At 42.0% G+C, this 20285-nt stretch overlaps 1 protein-coding gene across 4 annotated transcripts in view; it reads right to left on the bottom strand.

Moving 5' to 3' along the window:
• Positions 1-20285, bottom strand: part of Atp9b (ATPase phospholipid transporting 9B (putative)) — a 254531-nt gene that overhangs the window by 151713 nt on the left and 82533 nt on the right. For all 4 annotated transcript variants that reach the window (XM_047526605.1, XM_047526603.1, XM_047526604.1 and 1 more), the window contains 2 exons: positions 14016-14110; positions 3703-3783 (listed from right to left, as the gene is read on the bottom strand). In XM_047526605.1, the coding sequence (XP_047382561.1) occupies positions 3703-3783; positions 14016-14110 (176 nt within the window). The remainder of the gene's footprint in view (positions 1-3702; positions 3784-14015; positions 14111-20285) is intronic.

Raw genomic sequence — 20285 nt, 5'->3', positions numbered from 1 at the left:
TCAAAATGCAGCTCCACTCCTGCCTTGCTCTGCAGGCTGAGTCTCGAGCCAACCTAACTGCCTCCCAGTAGACATGCACTGGCTTTGTTGCCTGGAGAACCCGAGGACTTTTTTCCATCAAATATGAGATACACAATAGTTACATATCCTGGTGTTCTCACAGGCACACGGGATACATAAATACACAATATTACGTATCCTGGCATTCTTACAGGTACACAGGGCTCTCAAATACAGATTCAGGTATTCCTAATTTGGGAACATTTAGGCAAGCTGTAAAATTTCAAAACTGTTTCAAGACTCTAATGTTGAATATTTCTTGCTGGCCTCTGAGATCTGTCACTTACTGATCTGCTGACACCTTTCACTATCTCACATCCTTTCCATTCTGAACTTCCTTTTGATGTCCTCTTACTTCTGTCCTTGGGCACATGCAGTCCTCACTTCTCAAACATTTGTGTTCTTCTGTCATTTCCCAAGTTCAGTCAGCTCTTGTTCACATTTTCCATTCCTGAGTTTTTTGTTTGTTATCTGTGGGGTTTTCCGGTGGTACTGGAGATGAAACCCAGGATCTTGCACAAGGGAGGCAACCACTCTACCACTGAGTTACATCCCCAGGGTTTTTTACATTGTGTTTTGAACAGGCTGAGTTGCGCACATTGGCCTCGTACTTGCAATCCTCCTGCCTCAGCCTCTCCCATACTGTGGATTTTAAGTGTGTGCCATCAAGACTGAGCTTTGTTAATTCTCAACTTACAGTATTGTTTCCTGTCTACAATTGTTTGGTTAATGGTTTTTAGATGAGAGCCGCTACCCTGTCAAGAGTTCTTCTCTTTTTCCTTTGCTGGGTTTTGGAAGTTTTTTTTTTTTTTTTTTTTTTTTTTGGTCTAAGACAAAAACGAACTAGACAATGGGCTTTATTCAGGTTATTGCCATAAGGGGAAACCCCAGATATGTATCTTGGTAGGGTGGTTTTGCCTTAGACCTTTTTAGTCAGTTGGTGGGGTGGGAGGATAATGGAATAGTTGGGATTATTATTAGGGAAAAGTTTGTTGATCAGGTCAACAGAAAACATTTTGTGTAGTTAGTTTCAGAGTACAGAGTTAAAATCTCAGCTAATCAGTCTTGAGACCAAGAATGGGAATTTGGAGGGTCTAGCCCTGGCCCTATTAACAGGTTCAAACAAAAGGGGTTGTCACAGGTGAACAGGGGATCATCTGTAGGCCTTTTTAACCAAGTCATATAGAGAAGGGTTGTTTATTACAATGAGCTGTTTCAGGGACACAAATAGGCGAGGAGGAGGTTTCTTAACCGTTCTGTTTTCGGGAACACAGAACTGAGGTTCAACGTTACCCTCTTTAAGGTTTCATCAGGTGATCTTTCTGAAGGCAAAGATCTGTACTTCTTATTGTTGATCAAATGGGTCCTTAAGGTGATAATTAAGTAGTTATTTTATAAAGAAAGGAAGTATTTTATAAAGAAATGCCTGAAGGAGGTATTCATCACTTCAGTTAGTAATGTATCATCGCTCATGAGGCAATGAACTACAAGACCCAGATAACAGCGTGCCACTTCTTCCAAGTACCGAGGGCGGGAATCTTTCCCGGAGCTCCAGGACAGAGACGAGTTACTTGGCCAAAAGGTATGAAATGTAATTTGGGGGGTCTTCTTTTCTCGCAAGAGCAACTCTGATGCACCTTGGAGGATTTTTATTAACCAAAAAGTTTTGAATTCCACTATACCTTGAACTTTAATTGGAATGCTGAACCTTCCCATAGGTAATGAGTCTGGCTTTCTGGACCCAGTTATAATAGGGGATCTACTACACACAGAGATAAAACCTGTTCTCAGTTCAGGCATGTCTTCTGTACCTACACTGTGGCTCCACATGGTCAGTGAATTAGTGTCATGTTTTTGGGAAGTGTGGGCAGAGGCTGAGTGCCACCATCCAGTTCCAGAAAGGTCACTTTCATGCTTTTCTTCTTCACCAAGCATCCTAGAAGAACCAGTACTTTATGGGAGGCCCTTTTTCTCCCACAGGTCTCCAGAATGGTACCCTGTGACTTGTACTTTCTCCAAAAGTGCCTTCATCTTCATGCAGTTGCATATACAGGGGCATGACACCATACAGGAACCCAGCCTCTTCTGGAACCAGAAGCTTGATGACAATGGAGTTCTGGAACAATCTCCCTCCTTCATAACATCCTGGTTCTGAAGCTGACTATGCTATTTTTTGTTATATTCCCTGCCACTCCACAAGAGGCTGAAGTATATTGTATTTTATATCACGTTATGCAGCACGCTTGAGCTGCAGGTGCAGGTGAACCTATCTATCATCAGAGTTGGCCTGTGTGGTACTAGATGGCTGGGAGCAGGTAAACAAGTTTGGGGGCTACTAGAATCCTAAGGAGCCAGGAAGTTTTAAAGGAACCTTTTAAAGTCACCCAGTGTTACCATTTCTCTTCTAAGCTGAAGATCCTTGTGTGGCTTCTTCCGGTGGAGCTCACCAACCTCCCACTCAGGCTCCCTACGAACAGTATGCTCACCCCACTTCTGAACTGGCTGCTCTAACTGTTGGCCCTTGAAGTACTAGCACAAGGTCTAACACATACATCCAGCTTCTCAAAAGTCATAAGCAATACAAACCAGCAACAAAGAGAAAGACAAGCAAAGCAAAGGAAGACAGTGCACAGTGCTCCCAGTTCTTAGTCATCTCTTCTAATTTGTTGTTTTTAAGCACCTTTCTCATACACTCAATTTTCTTTTAAAAGTGCATGTTTTCTCCATGGTAAGTGTTTTCGTACAAGCCCAGGGAGAGCTTCACACACTTCAGGACTGGTGCTCTGATACTAATGACCTGGAGAAGCTTTTTCCCTGTGTCCATGTTCCAACAGCATCTTGCGCAGGCCTCTCTAAAACACAGGCACAAAGGGCAGCTGCAGAGAGATGCTCATCCCCAGTCTCTGGCAGAATCATGGTGTCCTCATTTCTTATCCCCACAGCTTGTCCATCAACCGTCACATACTACGAGCTCCCTAAGTGCTTCTGAAATGGTGATGATCACTTGCCAAGGCTCGTGTCTAACTAAGAGTGGAACAAAGGTGACTGTGCCACCAGAAATCTTCTTAAACTATGTGGGGTCATTAGAAACACACTATAGTCAACATTAAACCCTTATTATAAAACACATGTATCATCAGTTATACAATGTGAAAATCAGTAATATTAAGTCCTTCAAATCCTAGCAATCAAGGGAAAAGGGGGCTTAAAGGTTTACCAAAACTGTCCTAATGGAAAGTGGAATAAAATACTCATATGCATGTAAAGAAATATACATATGCTGTACCCACATATGCATGTACATATATACTTATTTGAATAACAAATCGAGAAATTATGTGACTATCATAATTATCTCAAAAAGTTAAATTAGACCATTTCACTGACTCATATTTTTAGGGGAGAAGAATGCTATCTATCCAAATATGCTAAAAATACTAGAAAACTGTACTGAACATAGCCCACAGACACACAGATTACATGGGAATATCTATGAACCTGACAACTCTCCAAACTTTCCCTAATTCAGAGGTTCAATATGAATTTACTCTTGTTCAAATTACTCTCTCAAAAGGAAGGTCCACTACCTTTAACTTATACAGACAATAAGCATATTTGTACTGAACAAAAGATTCAACTTACCCTGGTAAATGTTCCTTCAAAACTATGAATATCCAGTTGTGGCTTCTGAGCATAAACATAAGCACTGATAGAAAAAAGGTCCTGGAATACAGAACATGTGAATTAATTTCAATGTTATAACTAAATAAAATGACCTGGGAAATTTTCATTTGCTAATTAAAATCTTCCTTATGGTATGTGTCAGAGGTGATAATTAGATCCTGTTTGCCAGCACTGTGAATTAGAGTGAAAGGTAACAAAGAAGCAGTGCTTAAGCTCAACAGAGATGGTCATTCTCATGGCCAGTATGTCAGAACCACCTGGGAGAAGCTGGCACAGCTTGCCTGAGGCTGTCCACAGGATTTCGTAATCAGGGTAGAGCCTGAAGCCACAACATATCAAAGAGCCCCACAATCCCACAGCACCCTTGGCTCATAGTCCCTGAGTGCCAGGCCTGACAACACAGTGGTCCTGTCAGCCAGGGAACATGAGCTGAGACACAAAGATGAAGGACAGACTCACAGACAGTCCTCAGAGATGGGGAAGTAGATTTCAGACCCCTCCGTGATGCCAAAACCTTGAAAGCAGTGCCAACACCAGGGCTCATTCTCAGAGACACCACACCATCTGAACTTGAGTTGCCTATGGTCAGTCTACACTCCAGCTGTGCAGGCCAACTACAAACAATCTGTGCTCCCACTCACAGCTGTGCATCACAAGAAGGGACCCTGGAGGCCCTGGGAGGGTCCTATTCTTTCTTGTGTCTCCATGCTGTTTCGTGTGCTCTCTGCTGTTCCAACAGCTGCAGCTCACAACAGATGACTGAGCCTGAGTCCACTCCCCTCGCCTGTCACTGCATACACACCTGAGAAAGGCAGGCAGTGCTGAGTGCTGGTGCCCAGGGAGTGAATGATCTTTTCCAGCCCTCTCCCTGTCAGATGATTAGGACAAGAGATGGCATTTCACGGTCATTTTGAAAGTGGTTGAATATTAAGAATTTCCTCTTGACAAATTATTAATAAGCATGATGTGTCTTCCTGGTTAGGTTGTATAAAAAATGTTTTCCTTTTTTTAAAAAAGACTTTGTCACTCTTGAGTACAATCCCAGATGAAAGGTCTGGGGAAGCACAGGAGACATTAAAGTCAAGATGGCCAAATGAAACACTGCGATTTTGTAACAGTAAAACCCCAACACCTGGGAATGTAGAGGGAAGGGAGGAGGGACTTGAAGGATCTTTGATCTCAGAACTGTCTGGAAACTTCCTCGGCAAGCTTCTGTAAGTGGGTAAGCTCCAATGAGCTGTAGAGACCACGGTCATATGTGATAGTAGAGGATTCAAAAGACGAGTTCTCTGGTTTTGTTTAACTGGCATCCTGAAGGTAAAGTGTGTGTGGTCACACTGCCAGTGGGATGGGTGTTGGGCAGGAGACTTCACACAGTCTCCTGAGGGGCCTGGTCCTCAGAAGGACCTATACACAAGGTTGCATTAAGGGAACAAGGGTTTAAGAGAAAGGCTCTGCACCCCTCAACTGAAGGCAAGCACTGTTTTGTCCCGAATACCTGCTTTCCTTCTGGTATTCTAGAATCATGGTCCATACCTCTGTGGCTGGTCCTTGCTAAGGAGCTGAGGAATGCCCCTGGTTGGAAGTACTCAAAGCCCTTTCCATGTAATGCATTGGGGTCATGAGGAGGACGACTGCCTGGTTTCTGAGAGTCCTAACAAATCATCAAAGCTAGGGGCGGTTTCAATGATCTCTGATACAAAGAACTTGCCATTTTTATAAATCTGATTTCCTTTCTGAATGTAGGTGAAAAACCAGAGTTAGGAGAGTAGGATGACCAAACATTTGAAAAGTTAAGGAGAAACTAAAGTCTGGGAGGAGGGGGTACCACACAGAGGGGCCTGAAAAGTTGTTTATAATCTCAGTCTGACCCCTAAAGAAATCATGCACAGTGCAAATTCCAAGCAGCCCAGAAAAGGAAAAGAAGTGAAGAAGGACCTTAGCCAAGCTAACCATAGTTAAAACCAAACCAAAATCCAACACTCTTCAGAAGAATCTAATGGAATCCTGTGTCTCTATAAGGTATCATTACTAAAGCTGGAGATACAATTCAGATTTCCAGACATATAAGAAACAAAAACACAAAACCCATCCCAAGAAAGAATACAATAGGTGAAGACCCACCCTGAACACACTGAGCATGAAAATCAAGAGATGAGAATTCTAAGGTAGTTTTCTAACAATTCAGATACTTAAAACATGCTTCCGAAGACAAAGCCATTCGAAATCACAGCAGAGAAAGAGCAGATAAGAAAAAACAACCAGACGGAAATTCCAGAATTGCAAAGATAGAATATCTGCAATATTGTCACTAGATGAGCTTATTAACAGCAGATTGCAGATAACGGAATAGTCAGTGACAAAGAAAATATGATTTTTTTTGTTTAAAAATGAATACAGCCACAAAGTCATGGAGGGAGGATTACGAAGTCTAATGTGCTTATAGAAGGATTTCAGAAAGCAGAGAGAGAAGGGGATAGGAAAACTATCTGAAGAAACAGTTACCAAAATTATGCCAAATCCATTGACAGCCCAAAATGTACATTAAAGAAGCTCAAAAAAAAAAAAAAATCACTACAAAGATATATAAAATTTAAAACTATCAATTACTACAAAAACAAAGACATATGGGAATAAAATCCTAAAAACACCTAGGAAAATATTAACACATTATAGGAAAGGAAGTGGCCATCAAAATACCGCTGACTTCTTGCTACAAATAATCAACGCAGAGGACAAAAGAACCAACTGTTCAAAGAAGAGATGTGGGGAGAGTTCAAGCTAGAATACAAAGTCAGTAAAGAGACCCTTGAAGAACATGGAAAAATAAAGGCATTTTCAAAGGAATTAAATGAGAACTAATTCCGGTGGCTACCCACCAGCTGAGAACACTGACAGTTCTTCAGCCTGCAGGGAGACAATATCAGGCTGAAACTCAGCTCTCTAGGAAGAATGATAAGAAACAAAAACAACAACTATTTATACAAACATCAAAAGAAAAATCAATTTTTTTTCACCTAATTTCTTTAAAACAAAGGTAAACTTGAAGGAGTAACTTCTGCTAATGTGGACAGTATACACGTGCAGCATGAAGGCCAGGTGGGCAGAAAAGATCTACTCAATGACAAAGGTCTTCACTGTCAGGAAAGTGATGCCATGCGGGCTTTTCACAGTAATACATACATGTCCAGGTCAAAGAATGTTGCAACCTCTAGCAACCACTAAAAACGTAAAGAGTCATACCTACAAAGCCAACAAGATAACTAAAATAGAATCTTAAAAACACTTGATTAGGGCTAGGGTTGTAGCTCAGTGGTAGAGAGCTTGCTCCTCACACGTGAGGCATTGGGTTTGATCCTCAGCATCACATGAAAAATAAACAAAATACAGGTATTGTGCCCATCTACAACTAAAAGAAAATTTTAATTAAGCTAAAGAGGAAAATGCAAGTGAAGGAAGACATGAGAAACCAAAGCAGGTTCAGGTCTCAGGGCACAATGGAAAGGAAGAGAGAGAGAGACTGACCAAGAGAGGGAAAGATGGGAATTATTCATTAGTCAAGGTCTCTGAAAAGCGTGGTCAGACAGGATCAACACAAAACCATGGAAAAATTATCTTTAGACAGGAGCAGGAGTCATCCTTCATTGTCAGATTAGGCAAAGGAGGAAAACAGTTACCAACAGAGGCAACAGGCTTTACTGGCCGGGAACTGCAGGAACTTCTGTTGGATCAAACCCTTTTTCTGCACAGGCAAAACCGTGTGCTGATGAGAGTGGGATCAGAAATGATGAGTGGAAAGGTCTGACAGCATGTGCCACAGCTGACTGTGACACGTGCAGGAGTGAAGGTCAGCTGGTGGGCTCCCTCATGCTGCCCACACAGGCACCTTTTCTGCCGCATCTCTTCTGTAAGTGGACGGGCAGGTTGTAAGTCATGCTCCAGCCCTGAGAATGACACAGTGTCTGAAACTTTCACTCCTCCTTTCATTTCTAGATGACACATTGACTTTTGCTGTTCACATTTCATTAATTCCTCGCTTTCAGTGAGTTGGAACATATAAATTTATGAACTGCTTAGACTTTTATTTGAAGAACAAGAGCATTGTAACTGATGCTAAGTAAAAAATGGCTAAAAAGAATATCCTGTTCTCAAGGCAGTAAAATCCTCTAAGAGAACTGACTGAATAGTTCTAGGCTACCCTATCCAATAAACATCATTAGAAATCAGAGGCACTCAACAGAAGGCACAATGAAAAAGTGGCGTGGCAGAAACTATCTTCCATCCTGCGTCTCCTCTCCTTTTAAAGCTATAGACAGGTGGCTTCCCAATACATTCCTCAGCACTCTCCACGCCAGATGTAATCATGTGACTGATCTTGCAAAGTAACATGAAAAGCAGCGATGCAGGCCATCCACCTTCATTCCCCTCTGTCACTGGCCAGCATGCAATTGAGAGCTGCGGAGAACCCTTGTGGGAAGTCACCTGTCAAAAAAGACAAAGCTACCCCCACTAACCTTGGACCACTATTTCTGGGCTGTCAAATACAGGAGAAAAGGTTTTCTCTTGACTTGGGTTATATCAGTCAAGTTTCATTTTACAAATCAGAAGCTAGATCTCATAAAGAACATGACGCTTCCAATATCTGAGGAAGGGAAGAAACTCATGCCTAAGCCTCCAAAATACTCTCAGAACATTGATCAAACAACCCTCCAGGGAGATATCACTGCATGAATCAAAGTGGAGACACAATAAAGCTGACCACTGTCCAAATGGCAGAGGAGAAGCAGCAGAAAACACCATGAGAAGACATCTCATCTGCCAGCAGAAAACACCATGAGAAGAAGACAGTTCCTCTTCTCCTGCTTTCCAAACTCCCATGAGCACATTCAACTATGAAAGATAACTCCCATCCCTTCCAGGCCTCCGGGATACAGGAGACTAGTTCTCAAGTTCTAGAGAACAGAGGCCGGATGATGGGTGGAGTGAAGCTGACACACTAGGTCACCACAGTGGGGCTATTACTACAGCTTAGACTACATAGGAACTGACAACAATTTATCCTCAAGTTAATTAAGCCAAGGTGGTTTGCCAAAGAAGAAATACATGGCACAGTAACTTGGACTTGTGAAAATACTATCGAATTTTTAATAAGAAACCAAAAGACTATGGATAAGGTAAGACTCAGAATCATTCTTCATTTAATTATCACACTGTCACACATTGACACACAGTGATTTCCAAAACATGAAACTTTCATACCGCACACTACCTTCTGATATAGTAAAATAAAGAGCAAGCCAGCAACCATCCTCATTTCTACATGCAGCGGACACTTACAAGAGTGCATTTCATCTGGTATATTAGACATCAAATGACTGAATAATGGCACAATAATGAGAACGTCATTCGAAGCTTTTCACGATAATTTAAAAATCATTCAGAAGTTTTCAATAATGTAGGAAAGCCTCTGCTATTAGGTCAAGGGCAACATTTGTTCGCATTACTTAAAGGTCATTAAAATACATCCTTAATCATAACATGTGGTTCATTACAAATAAAATTGCCTTTCGTTCAATAAAACTAATTAAATGTAAATGGTATTGTTTACTGCTGTATGGATCTTTTGAAATAAATCAGCAAGTCATGATTTATTGAAAATTACTGTGGTCTCATGGTTGTTAATAAATTTGCTTGATCACAAAAGCCAGAAACATATTTTTCCAAACGTCTACGGGGCCTGGCAACAAGATCAACAAATGGCATCTGAGCTGCAGGGCCTGCACACGGCTCTCACCATGGCTGCCCGAGGGCTCAGCTCTGGCCTCATAAGTGTGCTGGGATGGCAGTGGAACCAGCAAAGCTCTCCATGGGTAGCCTGCCTCTGTTCTTAGGAAAAGCTTAGCATGTGCGGGTTTGCGCACTCTAGATGCCATGACACCGTGCTCTGCTGTGATATGACTGGCAGTGACACACAGAATATCCCTGACCTCTAACAGCAACAACATGGGAGTCAAAACAAGCAACAAACTAAATTGCCTTGCCAGTGTCCAGGATAAAATCAGAGCTGTCTTCTCTATGAAAAAAGATCGATATTCAAAATGCCCAATTTTATGAAGCTACGAACTTAACCTGATTAATGAATCAGAAATTCAGTTAAAATTTAAAATGTTTTCAATAACCATAGAGTTGTTTCACTCGAATGCTAAGCCATGCTCCCTACTGAAGTACAACAACCATAACACTTTTAAAGTAGCATTATATTAGATGTATAATTGTCCAAATAATCTCAAATATATATTTACATGAGTATGTGTGGCACTAATAAAAATGAAAAAGAGTATCCTCATAATATTTTAATACAATAAGATGTGACTTTCCACATCACAGATATTACCTAAAGTATAGATAATGGTACAATAAAGTTTTAACTACTTTATTAGTGTATAATTTAAGTATAACACACACACACAAAGTGTAAAATTGTGTTTTGATATATGCCTATGACCATCAAAATAACAAATACTCAAGATATTGAACATTTTCACCATCCCACAAAGTATTCTCATCCACCTTTTAGCACCCCCACCCCACAGTGCCAAGTCTATGCAACTGCTGATCTACTCTGAGAATTTTCTATGAGTGCAATCACATTCTTATTTGTTGGTCAATGTTTGGCTTTTCTTTCAGGCACAGAGAAAATTGACTAAAACACAAAGAAAGTAAGTATCATAAGCTGCTGAAAAACCTGATTAGTTTCACATCTATAAACAAAATTCAGTTCATAAATAGTTCCCCAAAAAGTAAACTCCTGGATCAGATGGTTTCAAAGGTGAATTTGTTCAACATATAAAAAAGAAATAACACCAATCTTACACCAACAACTTGAAAATTTCAAGAGGCAAAAAGACTCTCCAAGTTGCTTTATGAAGCCATCATATTTCTAGATGTCAAACTAAAGACATTAAACAAAAACAATACTGAGCAATGTCCTTCATGAGCAGCAGAACAAAAAATCCTCAACAAAATGTCAAATGCTGCAATATGTAAAAAGGACTCTCAGCAAGACAAAACAGGGTTTGTCCCATTTTGCTGGTAATAAAAAATAAAATCGGTTCACAAAAATTATTTTTAATAAAGGAAAAAAAACATATGCTCATTCAATAGGTACAGAAAAGCCAATATCTATTCATGGCAAACCTCTCAGCAAATCAGTACTAGGAAGAACTTCCTGACCTGATCAAGTTTCTGCATACAACTGACAGCTATCCCCATAATACACAAGGATGGAATGAGTCCCCCAAGACAAGATGGGATGCAACAAGTGATCTCTGCACTTTTCTCCAACGCTGACTCAAGTCCAATCTGATACTGCAGGTGAAGAAACAGAGGGCTGCTGCTGACTAGAATGACAAAGTTAAAGATCTCCTCTGCCATGAGCTGGGGAGATAGCTCAGTTGGTAGAGTGCTCACCTCGCAAGCACAAGGCCCTGGTTCAATTCCCAGCACCGCAAAAAAAAAAATCTCCTCTGCCTAGGACACAACCACCTGGACAACACATTCTAGGAATTCCATTCAAGGCCACTGGAAAGACATGGACAGACACTTCACCAAAGACAGCAAACAGCATGTGAGGCAAAGCTCACAAAACGAGCCACCGGGGAAATGCCAACTAAAACTGCAGAGACTTCACCACACAAGGTCACAAAAACTAAGATCAAATGGTGACAACAGTGGATGTTGCTGACAACAGATACTGGGCCACTCTGCCAGTGGAGACAGTGAATGGTTCTGCCATCATGGAAAACAGCTGGGCAAGTACTCTGACATGCAGGAGCTGCTGGTGTACCTTCCCCCACAACCCTTCGGGAGGAAAAATGCCTCAGTGCTGTACTTGTGACTTCATGGCATGGTAGCTCTTCTGCTTCGAAGATATGAGAGTCAACTGGTCAATGGGGGCATGGATGGCAAGTGTGATTCCTCTATTCCCCTCATCCACTGGCTGAAAGAATCTTCTGTCCTTCACCACCAACCATAAAAGAGAAAAGTTATGACAACTCAGAACATGGAGCTAATACCTAATATCCTATAGAACTTAAGTAAGCCATCACACAACTCTGAGAATTAACAGACCTTAAAAAGAAATAATCTACCTGGTGCTACTGGCTTTGATGGAGAAATCCTGATCCAGAAAAGAAATTCAAGCAGTTTCCAAAATAAACTTCCACCTTGGGGAATGAAAGGATTACATGATGTACAGAATAAGAGAAATATTTCTGTGTTTAAAATTGGGAAAATTAAAGGCAGAATACACACTTGTATATATCTGGTTTTACTGACTTGGAAGACTACTATATACACGAGCATACATGTACATTTCATGTTGGCAAGCACCACCATGAAATGGCAAAGGTAAGCGGTGAACAACCAAATGAGAATACAGGTTTCCAGGAAGCATGTGATGGAAAATTCCAGTCTATTAGTGCTCCAAGAAGCGCAGATTTAAAATAATGAGTTGTCAACATTCTCTGTCAAAATGAATTTTTTTCTTTCATGCTTATGTTAAATATTTTAAAAGATAATGCCTAATAATGATCTGTCACTAGTTACCGAGTGTTTTAGTACAACTCTTCTCCAACAGTTTAGAAAGACCAGAAGCCTGAAACTGAGGTATCCTTTTACCCTATAATTCTACTTTGAAGAAGGAAAAAGACTTGCTATTTAGATGCCCTCTTCTAGTGTATATACATTTTAAAATAAATAAAGTAGGAATTGGTCCCTGAGTCCATTAAAGGGTGCTAGAGATGGCTGGTCAGCTAAGAAGGGTCACTCTCTACCTCAAGGTGAGAAAACTACAACCTGTGTTTCAAATCTAGCCTGGACTCATTCTGCATGGCACTAGAGGCAAACATGTATGGTATTCTTCAAGTGTCAGAAGAGAAAGGAAGAGAGGAGATGATAAGAGTGACTACAAGACATTCTCATATGATGAAGAATATACAGACAAAGAAGGAAGATGAAGTTGCTGGGATGACTGGTTCTGGAAAAGCCACAGAACACAGAGGAATACTTCTAACTTCAGTGAAATAAACACTGAAGATGGAAGAAGCACACATTTCAGTCCGTGTGCCATATCCTAGTTTCCAGAAAGTCCAGCACAGATTTGGTGACTCTTGCTATCCGCAGTGGCTGCAAACCACATGTAGCATAATCAGTAGTTATTTTGATCCTAATGCAATCTACGGTACCCAACCTTCTTTCCATGGCTGACACCTGCGTGGTCAAAGGTTGTCCTAGACAATCTCAGTCTCCCTTTACTCTCCATGGAATATCAGCAAATCATGTAAGACAAAGCTGCTCCCACTCAGATCAATACTAGAAATACTCTAACAGAAAAAAAAAAAAAAAAAAAAAAAAAAAAAAATCAAGTGGCCACAACTAGGGTTTTTACAAAAAATGGAGAGGAAAAAAAAAAAAAAATACACGTCCACCAGTTTAGAAGATTCTTTTTTAAAAAAATACTTTTTTAGTTGTAGATGAACACACTTTATTTTATTTATTTACTTTTATGTGGTGCTGAGGATTGAAGCAAGTGCTTCACACATGCTAGACAAGCCCTCTAACACTAAGCCACAACCCCAGCCCCAGTTTAGAAGATCCTTGACATTTTGATGTTTTAGAGATCACTGGAAATAAACATGCATCAGAATCTTGCTCTCTGACCCAAAGTGCAACTTCCATAGGCACACAACAAACATCTGGCAGACTCAAGTTGGAGTCTTCCTCTTCCCCTCACTTAAGAGACTCTATAACACGTTCCTCCTGTCAGAGAGGTTCTCCATGCTTCAGTAGAAAAAGCTGAAGGTGACAGGCTGGGCTCAAAGTGGACTAAACCAGGGTCGAGTCCCAGTCTCTCAAAGCAGTACCTTGAGTAGCTATGAGGGAGTGAGCCAGTTAGCAACGATGGACTTCCATTGTTCCCCAGAAGTCCTCACCTTTGAGATTACTTAATAAGAATGTCAAAAAGTAGAAAAAGAAAAATGAAAGCCTAAGTGTGAAGCCAACAAGAATATCCCCAACAATATAAAGCAACTGATGTGCTTAGAAACCGCACCATTTCTAATGACTCTTCATTAGAAATTAAGAAACCAACAAAACAAGTTCTCAAAGTGTTCTCAGAGTGTGTACAACTTAGCTGGCATGAAGAGAAAGGTCCTTACTCTCTAGATATCACCACTGACGATAAAAGGATGCATGGTCTTGATGGTACTCACCCCCAGGGCCGGCAGCCTTTGAGTGCAGCTCACCGCCACCTTCAGCTTCCAGTCTGTCTCACCATCCAGCTGGTCCGTTCGAATGAAACATGAACCTTGGAGGTAGGAGAGAAAAGGGCACAACTCTCAAAATGTATTACAGAAGGTCATTCCTGAGCTACACGTGTCATCAAAACACAGATCCAGGCCAGAAGAGTGCCAAGAACAAAAGCCCTCAAAAGCCTTCATTTTGATATGTGACTGAAAAATCAAGTCTGTGAAAAGATATAGCCATTGAATATTTTTTTAATATTTTATTTAGAGACAGGGTCTCACTGAGTTGCTTAAGACTTCACTAAGTTGCTGAGGTGGGCTTTGAACTCACAATCCTTCTATCAGCCTCCCAGGTGCTAGGATAACAGGTGTGTGCCATCACACCTGGCCCATTCAATGTTTTTTATTACCTGTTTCCTATTTGGTGTTTCTACCTATTAAGGTTTATTTAATATTAACTAATAAAGACTACACGGATCATTCCTACCTTTAATTCATTTTGATAATGACAAAATAATGAGACACACAAAAACCTCCAAGAAGGTATGATATTACATTTACCACCACAGAACATATATTCAATAATAAAAGCCCAGTCAATGTGCTATTGGATGCTCACAAATCTATTGTTTTTAATAAAGAAAAATATCAAGTTATAAAATTCCACTGACCCTCAAAGACTGAGCTATATCACCCCATTTCTCAGAATGCTCCCTAAAGACAGAACATCAAAAGCACAAAATGACAAACTCTCACTGCAACACTGCTTTACAAAAACAAAAACAAACAAACAAACAAACAAAAAAAACCAGTTGGGGGCAAATAGAGAACTAGCTGAATAAATGAGAGCACAAGGAACAACAAAAAAATAAAGAGGAAAGAAAGGAAAACAAAGAAAGACTTCAACATACTGTTACAGAAAGATCTCTAGGACACATGCTTACATGAAGAAAGTAAGGCACAGAACATTATATATGAACCACTAACTCACATTAAGAAGAAGGGAGGGGAGAGAGGAAAGGAAAGAACAAACATGCGTGTGAGTTTTATGTCTGCATCCATGTAACTGCACATCTGTATCCACACATGTGTCTGAGTATATCTGTATCCGTTTATGTGCAAACATGTGTGGGTCTATCTATCTAGATGCATGTGTAGCTCTGTCTATCTGTGCTTTGTGTGTGTGTGTGTGCACAGTTCTGGGTACGAACAGATGCATCATACCAATATAGGGAAGAATGGACAGGAAGAGAAGTCAGACCTGACTACATCATACTTGATATTGTTCACCTGAAAAGCATACATGCTTTACATAACTGAAAAACCAAATTGCAACAAGCTTTATAAAAAGCATTTCTAAAAAATAAATGAAAGTATACAAAACATAACAAACTCACAGTTTAATCACAGAATTCATTCAAGTGAGTTTGGGGTTTTAACTTTTTCATTGCACCAGGGACACCTGCAGCTCCTAGCTGCACTGTGGAATTCACCATCCACTTGCATGGGCTGGCCCATTCTGGTGTGTCACCAAATTCTCTGTTCACCTGCAGGTCTCCTCCACTCCTTTTCCTGCTGTTTCCTCTGCTAAAGGCTGAGGCCTGCACTGTGCTGACTAGTCCCAGACCACAGGCACCAGGGTCAGTGTCCACCCTACTCTGGACGCTACAGCCACTCACGCCCCAGGGCAGAGTCCCTGCTGCACTACACAGTGCAGGGCAAAATAGCCTATCCTTCCTTTTCATGTTCCAGTGGCATAAAACCCAAGCAGAGAGGTCTCTGCTCACTGTCCTAGGACGGTCACCTAGTATAAGAGCTTCTATAAGAAAGGACTACCTCATGGTTCTTCACCCTTGACATTCCAAGATGTACTCTGCCACCCTCAGCTGGTGCTTCGTGGGGGAGGCGCACAGATGAAACACAGTATTGATGCTTCAATACAATGCAATCTTTTTATCATTACAGAATCTCAAACTGCCCCACAATTGGCCAAGGGATACCATACCACTTTAGGTTGACACCTTAGTCCTGATGACATGAACCTATTAGACTTTGACAGTCTCCTTTATAGTCTGGTACTGAGAAACACTTATTGCTACTAGGTTGAATGTCACTCCGAGGTATTTTCAGTGAACAAAGCAAGAGAAAAAATTGTGTGTGTGCGCGTGTGTATTGGGCACAAAGTACATCCTGAGTTCTCACTGATCTCGCCAATCCAAAGTCAATGCTGTTGGGTTTCTCCTAACCCCTCTCTCTTCCAGCTACATTTCCTTTCTTCTGCATTGAGGACCCTGACTTTGAAGGACACAGAAAGCAGAATTAGAATTCTACCAGGTCCTGTGGCTGCAGGTAGTCTGTTCTCATCTGCCTGCACTTCAGGCTTTTTCAGGGATAGCTGATAATCTCATTTTGTGTTAAATGCTGAACATGGATTACTGGCTTTATCTTGCAGTTCAATTTTTCTTCTGAGTATGTATGTCCTTTTTAATAAATAAATCGTGTTATGGAAGTATAATACCACATAGTAATCATCCTGTTTAAATGATTTAAATGTTTAAATGTTTAAATCCTGCCAGCATGGGGCTAGCAGACTCAGTCGTGCTGGGACGCCGAGCCTGCTCGGTGCTTGCTAGTGTGGCCACTGTCGAGTCTGCGGTGGTGGCAGCAGCAACAAGACAGCGGTTGGAAGGAGGAGGGTGGGTGTGTGGAGGGGTCTGAAGTTTCAGCAGCACTGCTGCAGCCATGGTCCCAATCAAGACGGGAGATGCTCTCACCTCTGTGGAGGTGTTTGAAGGGGAGCGTGGGAACGAGGTGAACCTGGCGGAGCTGTTCAAGGACAAGAAGGGTATATTGTTCGGAGTCCCTACGGCATTTACTCCTGGCTGTTCTAAGACACACCTGCCTGGCTTTGTAGAGCAGGATGGGGGCTAAAGGCCAAGGGGGTGCAGGTGGTGGCATGTCTGAGGGTGAATGATGTCTCTGTGACTGGAGAGTGGGGAAGAGCCCACAGGCAGAAGGCAAGGTTCAGCTCCTGGTTGACCCCACTGGGGCTTTTGGGAAGGAGACAGATTTATTACTAGATGATTCCTTGGTGCCTCTTTTTAGGGAATCGTCGTGCAGCTGCGGGAGTCAGGGATCACTAAGAGTTCCATTCAGGTGAGACTTTGGTCAGCATGTCTTCCTTCAAAACATCTTCATCCTGTTCATCACCATGATTTCCCTCATTTATGTCAAGAGGTTCACTGACAATAAATTCCCATGGCTGCAAACCATTTATCTGTCAGAAAGGCAACAGTATGAACTTTCTTATGGCACATACCTTTTCTATCACGCCACACACACTTGCATGCATGAACACCTAGAGTAAGAAACGCCACAGCTCAGTCAGCAAGCACTTCTAAAAAGTGTTTGTGTCCACAAGAAGTCTGGGACATCACTTGACCTTCATGTGCTCTCTTGTTTTGCAGTGGTGGGACCAAACCCAGGGTCCCACAGATGTCAGGCAAGCTCCCTACCACTGTCCCTTCAACCCCTTCTTCAAATGTTAAATCAGTTCTTCGTTCCTGCAGCCCTCTGGTCATGAAGCATCACCTTTTTCTTTGTGAAACTTCTATGGCTAACACCACCAAGGACGGGCATGCTGCCAAACCCAACAGGCCCTTCAGAGCCCTCTCTCGAGGACCTCGGAGCAGCACAGGCAATAGCCTGTTCCTTCATGGAAGCATTCTCCTCTGACTTCCTCCCCGATCCGACAGTCTCCCCGTCTCTTCTGCTGTTTTTCCATCTGTCTTCTGCACCTGGGTCTGTTATGTCACATCCAGGTGTGTGATGAACACTCTTCTTTCTCTGCAAACCCCTTTAATGATAGGGGTTAGTAGCAGAGAGGAACTGAGTATAGCACGATTATGGGAGGGCCGGCTCAGTTAGAAGATACCTCCCAAAGAACGTAGGGTGGGAAACCAACATAACACACCAAATTAAGTAAGAGTCTACTGATTAGAAACTGTCCTGCAGCAACTCCCTCAAAAAATGTACAAAGTATATATGCATAGAATGTCACTTCCTCCTCCTCAAAAATGGGTAAAGTCATTATCACACTATCACCTGCTGAGCAGCTCCTTACTGAGTACCAGTCACAGCTCCCACAGTATACTTGGGGTATGCTTCCATTCTGAGAAAACCTATTCCAGCCCAGAAGACAAACTTAGATCTTAGGACAAAGTATACAGTCTGAAAGCCCTGACAAGATGCACTGCACCCCAAATCCAAGCCTTACAGCATCATGTGCCTCAGTCCCCCTGCTGCAGCCCCAAGCTGCCACAGCTGATGCACTGAACAATTTAAACTGTGATGTACAAATGTAAAAGTGTGTATTTGGAGTTTGTTTGTGGTCTTACCTCCTTTTGGAGTGACCTGGCTGAACTCCTTCTGCAAAGTCCATCCCCTACAGAAGCAGCCTCAGCAACCCTGCTCATGGTCTGCTGAGCCCTGGCTCCACACACACCACCTACTGGTTAAGGGTGGTGCCGCAATTTTCTCAAGGTGCCAGGTTCCCACCTGCCGCCAAGGGCTGTCGAGGGAATGCACAGTCCTGTTCATGTGCACTCAGGAGGAGGTGCTGTAGGCACTCTCCTGCTCTCCTGAGACCACAGCCTTAGACACTAACAGATACTTGTGATCTCATGCTTAAGCTGAGCTACATAGAACCTGCTGCTGGTACAGAGGAGCATGTGTCATTTAGCCCAGTGCCAGGCTGTGACCCTGTTAAAGTCGGCTGTCTCTCAGGGGAACTCCTTCTAAGTTTGCCCCAGTACCCTCTGATAGCTCCCGTAGCCTAGCACAGGCACACGGCTTCCCCACCCAGGATGTATATGATTCTGGAACTCTCCAAGGAGGTTCCTGCTAGGCTACTGTCTCCTGCCTTGGGCTGCTGTTTCCTGCCTTTGAACTGCTGACTACCAAGTTCCCCCATATTTTCAATGATGCCCTTGGTATGAATTATGCCAGGCTCTGTTTCAAACAAAGTCTTGTAGAAAACTAGCAGAACCTCTGGGCCACTGCATTGGAGCTAGGGCAAGACATCTGCTTTTCAAGTGCCCCTGGGGGTGGGTTTGTGGTAGCAGCCCCTCTAGGAGTGTCCACTGGCTGACACACTAGCTGGGAATCACTGGGCTGTGTATGGCTGGGAGACAGATCAGTCTCAATTCCCACACACTCAATCTGTTCTTAGTGGAAGTTAAGGTCTCTGAAAAAATACTGAAACAATTACTTGCAAAAGACACATCAACCAGCATTTAAGATTCATTTTAGGGACTCTTCAATGAAAATAAAAAAGTACTTGGCAACTTTTGAAGACACTGTTGATTTTCACAACAAGGAGGAAGGCGGGGGAACGCCACCTGCATCAAGTGAGGTGAGGACAAGGTGCTGAGAGCACCTGATAGTGCATTAATACAGATCCCACAGCAAAGAAGTACGGAGCCCTATGTATGAGCATGGCAAAGGCGAGGACCCCTCCACCAGAGGTTTGTGACTAAAACCTGGCATGACACAAGGAACAGCCAGACAGGTCAAGGCTGAACAATTCACTAATTGATACTCTTTGTCAAGTTACTTTATCCTTAGGACTCACTGCTTTTTCTTCTCTACAATGGAAAGACAAGGCTTCACTTGGAGTGTGTTGTAAAAACTCAGAGGAAAACCTATTTTAGTCAGCCATGAGGGCATGCACTAGGAACTGACTGGAAGCAAATTATTTGGCAAATGTACAGAAACAGTTAAGGTAGATAAGAATATATCTTTATACAGTGGAGTCTAGGATTCCCTTTCTACACAACAATCTGAAACTACAATCAGTCGTGCAAGTTCATCTCCATAACAACTTCATTTCCCATTGAGTCCCCAGAAAGAAATATGTGTGATTACTGCTGGACATTTCTTTCACTCACTCTGCATAAGCATCAAATCTTTTCTCTCCCAAATGATGCACTGTCAACTAATCACAGTGCCATCAATTGAGTGCCTAAGATGTGTCCTAACTATGTAGTCACTTTAATTCTAACTCTTTTAGCTATCCTCAACATGAAGTTGCTCCTCTCAGGCACAATAAGATCAGAGCTATAACAAATTTTCCAACTGTCTGTTTTATCAATTAATACATTCAAGAGCTCTTCATCTGATTACATACACTTTAAATGATTATGTAAATGAACTATTGTGCATTACTTGTCCAAAAGA

Source organism: Sciurus carolinensis, chromosome 15 (assembly GCF_902686445.1).
Source record: "Sciurus carolinensis chromosome 15, mSciCar1.2, whole genome shotgun sequence".
Classification (NCBI taxonomy): Eukaryota; Metazoa; Chordata; class Mammalia; order Rodentia; family Sciuridae; genus Sciurus; species Sciurus carolinensis.
This window is presented reverse-complemented; position numbering and strand designations above follow the sequence as displayed.